At 49.0% G+C, this 13728-nt stretch overlaps 1 protein-coding gene across 1 annotated transcript in view; it reads right to left on the reverse strand.

The window, feature by feature from the left end:
- LOC308632044 (piezo-type mechanosensitive ion channel component 2-like) overlaps positions 1 to 13728 on the reverse strand; it is a gene marked incomplete at both ends in the record, with an annotated part of 215161 nt that overhangs the window by 91905 nt on the left and 109528 nt on the right. The window contains 2 exon segments of the mRNA XM_081263701.1: positions 8792 to 9005; positions 10196 to 10400. Of these exon segments, the coding sequence (XP_081119827.1) occupies positions 8792 to 9005; positions 10196 to 10400 (419 nt within the window).

A 13728-nucleotide genomic window follows, 5' to 3' on the forward strand; every position in this document is an offset into this window, starting at 1 on the left:
TTAAAAATGTGGAAAAATAGAAGTTCACACACACACACACACACACACACAAAAAAAAAAAAAAACACATTTTTACTTTCCCTGGCAGGTTGAAGATTTACTACAGACCCTGCTGGTGCTATGGGCTCTAATAAACTCCTTTGTCTGAAGGTCGATCCTACTCTGTGCCTGTCTGGAGTCCCTGTCTCTCTCTCTCCCTTTCTGAATACAACAGGGAAAAAACTATTCTTTAACTTTCTACACAAATAAATAAATTTAAAACCATCACTTTTATGAGGCCAAAGCTAAATATTTGCCATTACTGCAATGTGGGGGCCATGGCTATCTATACCACAGCCTTGTTTAAATCCTAGCTGAACTTGACATTCAGTTATGGTGGACATGGTCCACAGTGTGGCAGTGGGAGTCAGTGGGTGTACACAAATGGACCCTGGTCTTTGTGGACTGCAGTCTTCCATACTTTTTAAACTGTGGACCATCAGCAGTTCAGGAAAAAATAGATTTTACATTGTTTTCATGTCAAGGAGCTAAACTACAAGAGTTCTAGGAAATGGAGACAGAAAACAACCTTGAACAGGTATTCCTGGGAGCCCTTTGTGCACGCAGCTTGCTAAATCCTGAGAGGACCAAGCCCAACAGGCCTTCACAGCCCTGAGCACCAGGACCTCCTGAAGCGGACACACATGTGAACTATGGACTGGGGCAGCAAGTGTGCAGAGGGCAATTTCTACAAGGTAACTCCTGTTCTTCACAGAAGGAGCAGGGAAGGTTCCAGAAGGAAGTGCCTGGGCTTGCTTTTGAGGGAAACGTAGAGGCCAGAGAGATGTGTGAGCAGAAGAGGACACTTCCTGTGAAGGAAGGAACAGCTTTATGTGCTCAGGGATCTACAGGTGATGGGTGATAAGGCTAGAATCAACTGTCAGAACTGCAGAATCAAGGGTGGATAGTAAACACCCCAGCTGAATGCAACAGGGGAAATGAGACCTTTTTCCTGGGCTGCCAAGCACTCGGCAGCCTACGTTGCTCTGTTCAACACAGCACGCCCACTCCCGGCCAGGCATGGTTTCCATTCCTAGATTATAAATCATCAAACTGAGGCATGGAGTGTGGTAAATAAGGGTTTGGCAGGTGTGCTCCACCTGGGCAGCAACAGGGCAAGAGGTGAGATTCCCGAGCTCCAGAGAATGTGCTCTGGAGCAAAAGATGATCCTCTTGATAGCAGACCCACAGATGGGAGTGGCGGGAACATGAGGTTAAAGGAATAATTCTATAAAGTGGGCCCACTGTGCTGGCCCCCACATGCTTTCTTTTCCAAGAAGCAATTTACCTACAGCCTATCTGGCTTAAGTGGACAGGCTATGAATCATTTCTTAGCAAACTACCTGTTATCTGCCAGAGAAATGCAGGCCCAAAATAATGTTGGTAAGAGGAACCCTGAAGGGGAGACTTTTGTGACCCCTTCCAGAGACCAGATCTTGGAACTCAGGGAGATAAGGATAATTTCTCCTAACAATAAAATCTGCAAGAATTTGAGGTTGATAATCCAATTAGAACCTGTCAGCATGAGCCAAAGCAACCTAGAATTGGCATGGCAGTGGGGACTTGAAAGTCCGTCATTCTGCTGTCAGTCAAAGGTCAAGAGGTAGACCTGGGTGGGACTCTCTGGAAACTTCTCTGGGATCCCCAATAAAACCACAGTGTCAGGAGAGGCCCACTGTCCCTCTCGTCTCTTTAATAAACTCATTCCTGTTACTCTGAGTGACATGTCTAAAATCTTTCTGACTTGATAGCAAGAATCAGGGTTTGAAGGGGCCTTCATGCTGCCTCAATTTCCTGGAAAGTCCCAGAAGTCATTTGACTCCTGAGGGCAAAGGACTGGAAGTCATTTGTCTCCTGATGGCAGTGAGCTCTATCTTAGCCCTGGACCCTGTAGAATGAGCCACACAGTCTGATCCACCAAGGGCCACTCTAGGTCCCCACTGAGAACAAGAGGTCGTCTCCCTGAGAAGCGAAGGGAGGCCTTTCTGCTGAGAGGCCTCAGCAGGTGGAGGCAGGAAGTCTGATTTCCAACACTGAGATCCAGGCTGACCTTCTGGAAGGTGAGAAGGGAAAGACCAGTCCCTCTTCTGGATCAATATCCCCTGCAAAGGACCTCTGTGGTCAGAAGCCCCAGTTTCTTCTGAACCTAAGGCCGGGTGTCACAACTGGGTAGGATGCCCCACTGCACTGGGATCTTGGATCCACACCATGGCACGTCTGCCCCCAAGTGATCACAGTCGTGCATATGTCCAGGTGGACTCAGGGGTCTGGGTGTCTGAGTTCTGTGTCTGTGTAAATCCATCAAGGTATCTTTCAGCTCATTTTCCCCACCTTTCAGGTGAGTGCAAATGAAGTTGGTAGGAGCCTCTAGGCTAGTTAGTCACTTGTCATTCAGAATCTTTTCAAAATGAAAACCAGAGTTTGCTCACCAACTTGTCACCTACCAACTTTACAAATTAAATCATCTTATGCATGAACCACTTCCAGGGCCACCTAGTCACAAAGGGGAAGATGGGTGTTAACTTGGGTTAGTTTGCATGCTTTAGCATTAAAATGACAGGTTGTACAGCCCCCCTTCCTGACCCTCCTCCCCTACAGCCCCCAGGCCTCCAGGTGCAATTCTGGCCAAAGAGTATCCAATTTATTCTTTCTGTGGAGTTTCTGCTTACTAAACCCCAGGCCCCTCAGTGAGAGGGGCACTCTGTAACAGTGTCCACTTTATGCTTTCAGTCAGCCCTGGCTGCTCTGCCACTGCAACTTATTTTTTAAAGGGACCTGCTTCTTTCTCTTCCTCTCTCCTTGTTCCTCCCTAATCTCTCCCCTCCCTAATCTCAGGGGAAACAGGATTACCTTTCTTCCCCCATCCCAGGCAGAGTTATCTGTCCTGGAGCACACACCCACCATAGGAAAGAAGTAATCCAGACTTTGGAGATGGTACCAGAAGATCTCAGAAATGACTGTCTCCCACATTAACAAGTGAATGACAGCTCCAACAGAGAACACCTGGAATGGGTAGCCTTTGAATCACCTCTTTAAAAGCCCCCTGTTCCTGCTGATGGCAGAGTCACAACCTCTGGGACAGGAGTCCCCTGTACTTCTCCTTTGCTAGCAAAGCAATAGAGCTCTTCTTCCTCTTTCTCAAAACCATGTCCTTGTTATTGGATTGGCATTGTGGACGAGCACCAAGCTTTCCCTAACAACTCCACAGTAATCCTGGGGGCACTGCAGAAGTGCAAATACCAGGTGGCCTGATGGCCTAACTGCTTGCATACTGCCTGGGCCCTGCCAGACCAGCTGGCCGAAGCCCTTCCTTAGACCTTTGCTCCCTGTATGTGTAATGGACGTTTTATGACTATTATAAAAATAGTATAAATATAATGACCGACATTGCACTTTTAATGTTTGCTTTTCATCTTTCTCCTCATTTGTTATTGAGTAATTAAACTCAAAAGGCAGCCATCCCAGGCTATGCCATGTGTTTATTATTATTATTATTATTGTTTTTACATTGTTTTCACATGTCCACATGAGCTTTTCCTTCATTAAACATGATTCACTTTCTAATCATTATGATATATGGAAACGGCATATAAAAAAGGGTCACAGCACAAATGGGTGGATACTCATCTAGAGAGTGCCGTTTTCATGAGAACGAACATAGACTGATTCCCATTCCTTTCCCACCTTTCCTTTTCCAGTTTCACAATTTAGGTTTATAAAATAAGGCAGCATGATCACGCCAAATTAAGTTACAAAAAATTGTGCTGTATATGGGGAATAATGAGCATAATGCATTCCACTATTGTCATGTATTAAAAAAAAAAAAAAAAAGAGGCAGCAAACCAAACAACTGAATTTGAGAAAAGGTTCAGTGCTTGGAAATCTAGAGAAAGTACAGTGGTTGGAAAGAAAGCCAGTTGAGGAGCAGCAGAGAGGACCTAAGTTACTGTCATCACTGCCTGTCTCAGGGTTCCACATGGGCAAAATGAAGTGGGATGGAGAGACACCAGACAACTGGGACCAGGGTCCACACTGGTGACAGGCACAGGATGCCAGGCATCTGTTTTGGCCTCCTGCTGGGCCCACCACAGACACCTACTTCAGAGCCTGACCTATCTCAGGAAAAAGCAATATTGTTCTTTTTTTTTTTTTTAAGTTTATTTAACATCTAATTATTTCTGAACTTGTTTTTGCAATTATATGTGTTTTCCTTTTTTTTAAGAGAGAGAGAGAGAGAGAGAGAGAGAATTTTTTTAATATTTATTTTTTAGTTCTCGGCGGATACAACATCTTTGTTTGTATGTGGTGCTGAGGATCGAACCCCGGGCCGCACACATACCAGCAGAGCGCACTACCACTTGAGCCATATCTCCAGCCCGCAAGATTGTTCTTAAGCAAGTTCCCCTCAGAACTATCTTAGGTGTCTGTCTCACAAGGAAACACAGTCAAAGACCGAATGCCAGACTTGTAACTGACTTTTAATAAAAGTCTCCAGTGTGTAAAGACTTCATGCAGTTTATTGCAAGAGACAGCATTCTTGACCACATGGCCCAGGCCAGTTTCCCACCTCTGTCCCTGTCCCCTACCAAGTGTACCGGCTGCACTTTAAATGAAAGGCCCACAGTAGAGAAGCTGTGCAGTGCTCCCGGACTCACAGGTCTGATCTCCTTACAGGTGCAGTGGGGGAGCATCCCCAGGCCCACGGGTGACCAAGGCCTGTGAGCCTCTGCCCCACAGGTGGAATTCTACTTCTGCACTCCTTTCAAAGCGTGAAGTGCTTACTGTCTGCAAAAATTTCTATAAGATACACTCCCTTTGCATGGACTGGCTCTGCATGAAGTAAGGCGAACTTTGTTCAGCTCGTCCCTTTTCTTAGGGATGCTGCCAGCATAACATTCTTAACAGGGCTCTATTCTATTAAACAGGCTGTTGTTAGTGGGTCTCATATTTAGTTACACAGATTCACGTTAAAGCTTTATTCTGCCGGATGAATCTCCAAAGTGTGATCACTATAGCACTTCAGATTTGGGAAGAACAACCATACTTTCAGGCACAGTGTGTGAGCTTGTCCGTGGGGACATTCATAATGTCAAATCACAAGTCCTGACACTGTTTTTTTTTTTAAATGCAGTCTCGCTGTCCTGGGTGCAGCAATGGAAGGCAATCACTAAATCCCCCCCTCAAAAACCCAACACCCCATCAAGTTCCAGGTGAACTTGAAGTCCATGTGTGCCCTGCTCATCTTCTCTATGTCCTCTCATGGAAAAAAGTGATGGCGAATGCATCTGGAGGGAAGCAGATAGTCTTCTGGGGGTCACTTGGTGAAAAGACAGGATTACCTACAGAAAATGGGACCCCAGATCTGTGCCAAGCACAGGTGCGGGACTCAATGCAGCATCACATGGTGAGGGCACTGCCGACCCCTGGTGTATTAATGTGCTGTTGGCCCAGGACCATGGCAACCTCAGGCCCCCGCAGACCCCAGCAAGGCACACCCCACACAGACTCCCTCACAGCCCAGAGAGCACAGCATGGCTCCAGCCTACTCGTCCCAAGGGCTGTTTAGATTTAAAATTACGTGGGGCTCACCACCACATCATGCACTAGAGCAAAAGTGAATCGAAAGTTGGGGCCTGATGAGGGCAAAGCTGCACTCATGAGAAGCATGTGCTAGAAGGCAGCATCACGGCCAGAAGACACACAGATTCAGGGAGAGGGACAGGATACATACAGGGCAGCATGCACAGCAGGCCTCCAGGTTTGTTTTAAAAACAAATATATATGCTGAGGAAAAATACTGGAAAAACAGGAACTAAAAAGTCAAGATCATTTCTGGGAGTTAGAATCAATTTTTTTTTGAAGTGTTTCCTGTGTTCTTTATTTTTTCAAACAATCAACAAACATGCATCACAGTAATGGCACAACCAAACCAATTCAATGTTTCTAAAAATAAGACTAGTTCTCCCCAGAGTGCCCATCTGACAACTCTTGAGAAGGTCACAGAACCTCCCCCTGTTCTAAAGGCGGCTGTGTCCAGGAGCTGGGTGTGCGTACTGCACCTCTCTGGTTACAAGGCTGTGACCAGTTCCCAGGAAGATGACTTTTATCTATTTGTTTCTCCTAGTCTTCAGCTTGTCTTCTTCCAACTCAGACATGGGGGCTAATGCCCTAGTAAAAATCTATTGTTTTAAAGATGCTAATTACCAAGATTTAAAAGAATCAAATGCAACATCCAGGTCAATGGGATGGTGAGGTATCTAAACCAAGGCAGTTTACATACTGCATCATGTAGCTCAAAGTTTCCATATCCTGGTAAGCAATCTAATGTCTAAGGACTTACTCTAGAGGTGATAGTAATTAATCTCTTAAATTGTTAAAGGGATCATCTAAAACTATATTCAATAAATCACAACCTGGAGTTTGTGACAATTCAAGTGAAAAACAAATGTGGCCAATTATTACACTATAAGAGTTGTTGTTATCCACCCACAGCATGGCAATCTGCGGTTCTGGCCCAAGCCTGGCCCCTGCCGGTTTTGGTAAAGGTTATAAAGCTAAAAATGGCTGGAAAAATCTAAAGAAAAGTTTCATTTCATGAAATGTGCAAAGAACGTGACATTCAAATTTCAGTGCTTATAAGCAAAGTTTTACTGGAACACGGACCTGTTAGTTGTTTCTTTTTTTTTTTTTTTTTTTTTTGGCACTGGGGATTGAACTCAGGGCACATGACCACTGAGCAACATCCCCATCCCTATTTTATATTTTATTTAGAGACAGGGTCTCACTGAGTTGCTTAGTGCCTCGCTGAGTTGTTGAGGCTGGCTTTGAACTTGCAATCTGTGTGCCTCAGCCTCCTGAGCACCCAGCAGCACCATGTCTAGCACCTGCTTGTTCTTTTAAACCTCTTGTCTGTCTTTCCTTCCTTTTCCTTCTCCCCTCCCCTCCCCTCCTTTATTTGGTGCTATTCACAGTAGCTAATTAAAACCAAACGAACAAACAATGGAAATGTTTTTTGGATGAAAGGAAAACCAGGGCAGGGCCTCTAGCTACTCCCCTGAGAGGTGCCAGCCCCACACCTCCAACTGCTCTCTAGGAGGACAAGATCCAGGGAATAGCACTCACTAGACACTCCAGAGGATTCAGACATGGAGTGTCTCCCTCCCTCCCTCCTTCCCTCCCTCTCTTTCTTTCTTTCTTGGTTTAAACCATAGACACTCTACCACTGAACTATGTCCCTGACCCTTTTTATTTTTTTATTTTGAGACAAGTCTCATCAGGTTGCTTAGAGCCTTGCTAAGTTGCTGAGGCTGGCCTTGAACTTGTGATCCTCCTGCTACAGTGTCCTGGTAGCTGGGATAGCAGGCATGTGCCGACACCCATCTCTGTTACATCTTGTCTGGGCTGCTTTCCTACTATGACCACCTCCTGAAAGCCTAAAATACAAACTCACCCTTTCCAGCAGAAGTTTGCCAGACCTACTAGAGCTTTTACAAGGTGGTCGTAGTTCCTGTTCTCAGCCACTAGGTGGAAGAAGAGCTCCTTAACTAGCAGGAAGAATTAAACCCAAACTGGCTGCTTTCCAGAGGATACTTAGGCTCCCAGTTAAGTCATCCCCAAAGTCAGCCCTTTCAACAGTGCAGAACTGTTTTTCTACATGTATACAATAAACCAGAAACTAAAGAAGCTCAAGGATCCATTATTACAGAACTAAATTCTGTACTGAAATCAGACATTTATTTACCCCTGCCTGCCAAAAATAAATATCACATACCTGCCTCATGAAGAGACTCTGCAAGGGCCCTCTGTGGCCTGCTCCTATCACCTGGGGGACTGTGACATAATCAATTGTGCGACCTGGATTTAGAGTTAGCTATGCCTGTGTACTGGGCACTAACTTTAATTTTAACTGAGTTTAAATGATTTTAGGATTTGATTGATGCCTGTTAGCAGCACTGTTCAGATACAGCATCAGGACCCTCCATCCCTAAGTCCCCACCAGCTCCCACAGCAATAGCATGCACTCTGTGCCCATAATACCATCACTGCCATCACACACCTGAAACGTGGGCAGTAACTCCCAGCTGTCCTCTAACACCCACCCAAGGTCCACCCTCAGCCCACAATGCCTTGAGGCTTGATGTCCTAGGATCTGAGAGATGAGCATCCCTCCTGTCTGCTGGGGTCTTTACCTCTCCACTCCTCTCTTCCTGCTCTCTCCACACACCTTTCTGTGCCGAGGCTGACTTTTGAAGACACTGGGCCACTCCCCTGGGGCACCCACAGGCTGGGTTCTCTGACTGGTTTTTCTGGTGGAGCCACTGGAACCATTTTCCCTCCTTTGCATGCCTGTGCTGTGGAGTGTAGTCTGAAGGCTGGGGCCGCGGGTGCTGGGGACCCACGTTCTGCACCACCCTGGAGATGGGAGAGCCATGGCTCTCTTGTCTTTAGTAATGTTGGTCTTTATCAACTGGCAGCCAAAGTGCTGACTGTGTTCATCAATTGTGATTTTTTCCTTTGCAATTAGCAAGCAAGCAGCAATGTCACCCTGAGTCATTGTGTGAGCACCTGCCATCAGAGCACTGTATTGTCCAATAAAATTGAAGCGCCTGACTGTTTCTGCACCCCATCAAATCTCTGCTTGACACACCAGTCGGCCTCATTCAGAAGAACCCTTAGAAATTCACAGAGCCCAACCACCATCACAGGGTGGACAGGGTGCTCTCTCCCATAGGTTCCCAGCAGTGCCTCTCACCTTGCATAGTAGTCATTGGGTGGAAGGGCTTCTTGAAACAACTGGAACTGATATAAATAAAGTCCAATCAGGTGCCCAGCAGTGAAAATCGCCAGCAGGACACAGAGGCAGCTGAACAGCAATGGGTCGAACGTCCGGCACCAGGACCACCAGGTGCACAGACCCAGAAATACAAAGAAATAGACAGCCGAGGTCAAAGACGGCAGCATCATACCTGGGGAGAGGAAGACGGTCAGGAACAGCAGGGCTGGAGAGCATCGTGGGGCAGCAAACCCTCTTTCCCTTCCCCTGCCCTTAGCCAGGGACCCGTTTTAGAGAGGTTACTCATACTTAATTAACATAACCAGAAGAGGTGCTGTATTTACCATGAAGAGATCACCCTCAAGGGGTAGTTTTTAAAAGCAGTGAAAGACCAGAGGATGGAGAAGACCTCCCTGCAGCATTACAGGCCAGTGAGCATCTCCTTCACCCCAACAGAATTAATCTGCATATTTACTTGCTTGCTTCCCTGTTTCCATTGTTCCCAAATGTTGGGGGCACTCATGTCTGTCCGTCCAACCTTCCCAACACCATTTTATTTGCTTTATTGTTAAGTTAACTAAGATCTGACCTTTGGTGGCAGCTCACGTCTCACTAAAACTTGGTCCAGCCACCAGGATTTGGAGTTTCTTGTCCGTAAGGGGGGCGTGGAAGACCAGGCAGCTGTGTTCAACACAATTTATTGGGCATTGTGAAAGGAGCGCTCACTAAGATGCTGGGTTTGATTTTTTGAGAAATTCTACTTTCTTTTTCTATCTTTTTTTTCCCTACTAAAACTTAAGTACTCCATTTTCGGTGTTCCCTCTGGAAAGTGTGGGTGCAGGCACTGTGGCAAGCTCCCTGGGCTGGTGGCGGTGGGATGGGAGGAGGGAGAAGATGGAGATAACATCATCATAGAATAAGCCGTCTATGGCCAAAATTGAAAGGAAGTGAGTCTCTTCTGGAAGATTACCATCTAGCTTCTGAAGAAAAATAGTGTATCCTGAGAGTTAAATTAAGATTTCAAATGACTCCGTCCAGAGACATGCGAGGAGGCACCAGGGTGGCTGCCAGGGTCCCCTCAGATGGTCAGGGCAGCAGATCACCCTCAGAGCAAGAGGAATGGTATTATTCTGACCTCCACCCAGAAAATGAGGTCACTCAGATATGGAAAAGGGTATTAACAGGGCTGTCACGGGTGTACTGTCGCTACCCCTCACAAGGTCAGGACCAGAACCACAGAGAACACAACTTTCTCCTGTGGCCCGTCCGCATGCTGGGTTCCCAGGCCTGACAGTTATTAGTGCCTCCTGCGACACCTGCCTCCTCCCGCAATGCACCGCCTCCTCCACAGCGCCCTGGGCGGCGCAGTCAGGACTCACTCACCGGAGGACCCCAGCAGCACGGTGACCACGACCTTGCCAGCGGTGGTTATCATGTTGCCGATGAACTCCTTGAGTTTGGAGGCCACCGAGGCCACCCTGCGGAACATCTTCAGCTTGGCGCTTTCCTCCAGCTCGCCCTCCGCGCCGTCCCCGTCTGCGTCCCCGTCCATCAGGGCATCTTCTGAGTCCGCCTGTTCCCCAGCAGCCTAAAGAAATGACACAGAAGCTGTTGCAGGCCCGGCCAGATGCCGCGGGGCTCCTGCTGCAAGGGGCAGTGAGTGAGGTCATTTCCCAAGTCAGCAGCACCGCGCGCGACACCCAGTGGCCCAGGCATGGTGGTGACCCATGCCACTGTTGGCCTTTCCTGAGGAGGTGAGCAGAAAGATCGCCAGCAGGACCCAGGGGCAGCTGAACAGCAATGACGCTCCATCAGGTCCCCGGACAGGCTCTGCCAATGCTGCTCACTGGGTGTGCCCTCGGGGTGCTCCAGGGTTGAGCAGGCCACCTATCCTTCACCCCAGAGGTGGCCCCCCAGGGCTCAGGGCGTCCCTTCGCTTTCTGAAGTCCACGTCCGTTGACTATTTCGGGACTTCCGGGGCGTGGTCTCGGGCTACTTGGCTAAGTGCACAGTTGCCCCTGTCTTGAGACCAACTCCCGGATCTACCCTGGACAATTGAGCCCCTCAGGAAACACTCCCTCCAGAACACACAGGTGCTCTTTCCACTGGGGATGCAAACCCGGTTTGCTTGTCTTATTTTAAAAGATACAATAGGAATTTTTTTTCCTCATCCATACAAGACTCATACACACAGCCATCACCCTGGGACCAGAGGACTCTGAGATCATGAGACTGTTTGCATTTGTCTCTAGGTCGACAGACTTCACAGCTTTGGCTGGGCCAGGCACTCTGAGCTAGTCAGCTCCAGGTCAGCCGTGAAAAGCAGAGCCTGGCCTTTGCAGTCCCAGGGTCATGGTCCTGTCTCCCGATGATGCTGGTGAGGGTGCCGCCTGTTTGCCTGAGCTCACTGGGGTCGGGGAGGTAGGATAGGACTGCTGCCAAGCTGAAGGAAGTTGAGGCCTCAAGGACACAGAGATGGAGGCCAGGGAAGAGAGACAGCCCCTCTCTACACCCACACGTACACATGCACATGCACATGCACACGCATGTGCACCCACCTACCCATAGCAGGGCTGTGTGGGCCTCTCGAGCCCCTGGGCATGGAGGACCCTGCTCTGCTATCACAGCGTGAGGCCAGTCCCAGGGCTGTGCAGCCACACCCCCAGCTGAGTGCAGATCAGACATGGGAAACAGTCATGTCTGTGCTAGATGCACACAGACACTTCCCTATCGTCATTCCCTAAACGACGAAGCACAACAGGTCTTTACATGGCTTTTGTATACACTTTTTGAGGCAAAAAGAATGTTTCATGCTTCCAACGTTTTTATCCACACAATGCCCGGTGTGTCTGAATCACTCTAGTAAAAGACACAGCAGTGACTGTGTGGCCACATAAATGATGAGCAATCTAAATATCTCCAGTAAGGAATCAAATAGGGAAGGACTGACGGAAAGGGTGGCTCCATTAGATCTGAGGTCAGGGAGACTCTCTTAGAGGAGGTGACATGTCATGAGGTCAAGTCCCAGGAAAGGTCACTCTGGGCAGAGGGAAGAGCTGGCCCGAGGCTCTGGGATGTGCTCAGAGGGAAGGCAGGTGATCTGGCCATGGCCTCTTCTGCACCCTTAAAGGACCACCATCAGGTTTTCAGCCTTCTGGTTCTCAGAGGATGAACTTGTCGTCTACTTTACTGAGGGAAGATTACCAAACTGCCTCAAGCCCATCAAAAAGCTTTCCTGAGGCCTGTCTGCAAGCCGTGTAGCAATGCAAGCTGCAAGTGCTCCAGCAAACTTGACTGGATTTCACCTGCTCAGGACAGCAGGAAGAGGAATGGCTCAGCCACTCCTCCTGTGTCCCGCATCACAACACACTCCATTTCTCTCTGATGACCCCCATCAACAAACAAACATGTTTCACTATCTAATCTTAGAGGAGAACCAGCCTTTGCCTCCCAAAGGGAATCTCTCCAAAAAGTTTAAGCAGACCCTACTCCAGTTCCCCATGCAATTCTGATGTGCATGCACTTGAGCTGCTGGGGAATAAGCAGAGGGGAGACAGAGCTGGCAGCCCATGGCTGTGGTCAGGGGAGGAGGGAGGGGTGTGTCTGTGGCACAGGTGTTAGAGGTCCAGTCGGCAGGAGTAGCAGTGACTCTGCCATGGGGGTCAGAGAGACGGGCAGGGGGACAAAGGTTGTTCCTATGCTTGTCTTTATTGGTGGCAGAGGATGGGGAAGCAGGCTGGAGGCTTGGAGGCAACACCCCTTGCTGGGAATTCCACCCCAGATCCCTCCAGGTGCTCTGATGGCAGAGTCCAGCAGGCAGCCAGAGCAGCAGTTGGCAGCATTTGGGGCAGCCTGTTTGGGACTCCCCGGAGGGTGAGTGGGTCTTATGTGGGGCTCTGATAGTACCTGAGGACAGAGATGGTCACCTCTCTGCTGCTGTCTGCCTGCAGCCCCTCCCTTGGCCTCAGCATCAAGGCAGGGACCCCTGGGGAACAGAACCCAATGGTTCTCCTTGCTTGCTCACACACCGTGGCTGGCATCCTTGATTAGCTGCAGGCCCAGCCTCAGGCCCCTTCCTGTCGGCCTATTCCAGCTCCTGAAGGACAGGAAGACCAGGGTCCTCCTCCAGCACAGCCCTTGAGGCCACCTCAGGTCACCCTGGCACAGGCGGGCATCCGTGGCCTACCCTCCTTACTCTCAGTGAGTGGGCACGAAAACCATCCATCCAGGAAGGAGCTTGGCCCGTGCCTGCCTGGGACACAGAAATGCACCGGTGACGATCGTGACAGATGACTTACTATTCAATTATGCAATGGCTTCGGATGTAGATTAAATCAAGTGGCAATGTGCCCCGGCAGCCTTTCCGAGCTTGTACAAACGGCTCCCCTGACCTCGCCAGGCAGGACGGCTACTGACTGTCATAAACACACTGCTGCACGTGAGGCCCTGCAGCATTTTACACCAGAACCCCTGGGGCCCTCAGCTGGAAATGCTTTCTGAGCCCGCTAAGCCAAGTGGGTAAGGGAGGTAGGATGGGCTGCGAACCCACTGGCCCGGCTGGCAGGGCTGGCTCCTGAGAGGCAGGCTTGTCCCCTTGGTCATCTGCTGCAGCCTAGGCAGGGCCAGCAGGGCAGGGCTCCCTCTGGATTGTTTACCAACAGGCAGAGTCCAGCTTGCACCTGGCCTGGGAGCTGAGAGAGCTGCAGTTGTAAACAGCCCCCCAGCCCCTGGTTCTGGGGTGTCTGGGTGAAGACAAAGTGAGCCCTCCAGGGCACAACAAGCCACTGAAACATCCCACAGAATCACTGTCCATGTTAAAACCTAATGCGCATTCAAAGACGTTTTAGTCCTTTACCTCCCTCTTTAAAAGATGCTGATTCCCACAGGAAATCCTGACACCTGCAAGGAGGGACCCA

Source organism: Spermophilus citellus (genome assembly GCF_964194105.1).
Source record: "Spermophilus citellus genome assembly, chromosome: 12".
NCBI lineage: Eukaryota > Metazoa > Chordata > Mammalia > Rodentia > Sciuridae > Spermophilus > Spermophilus citellus.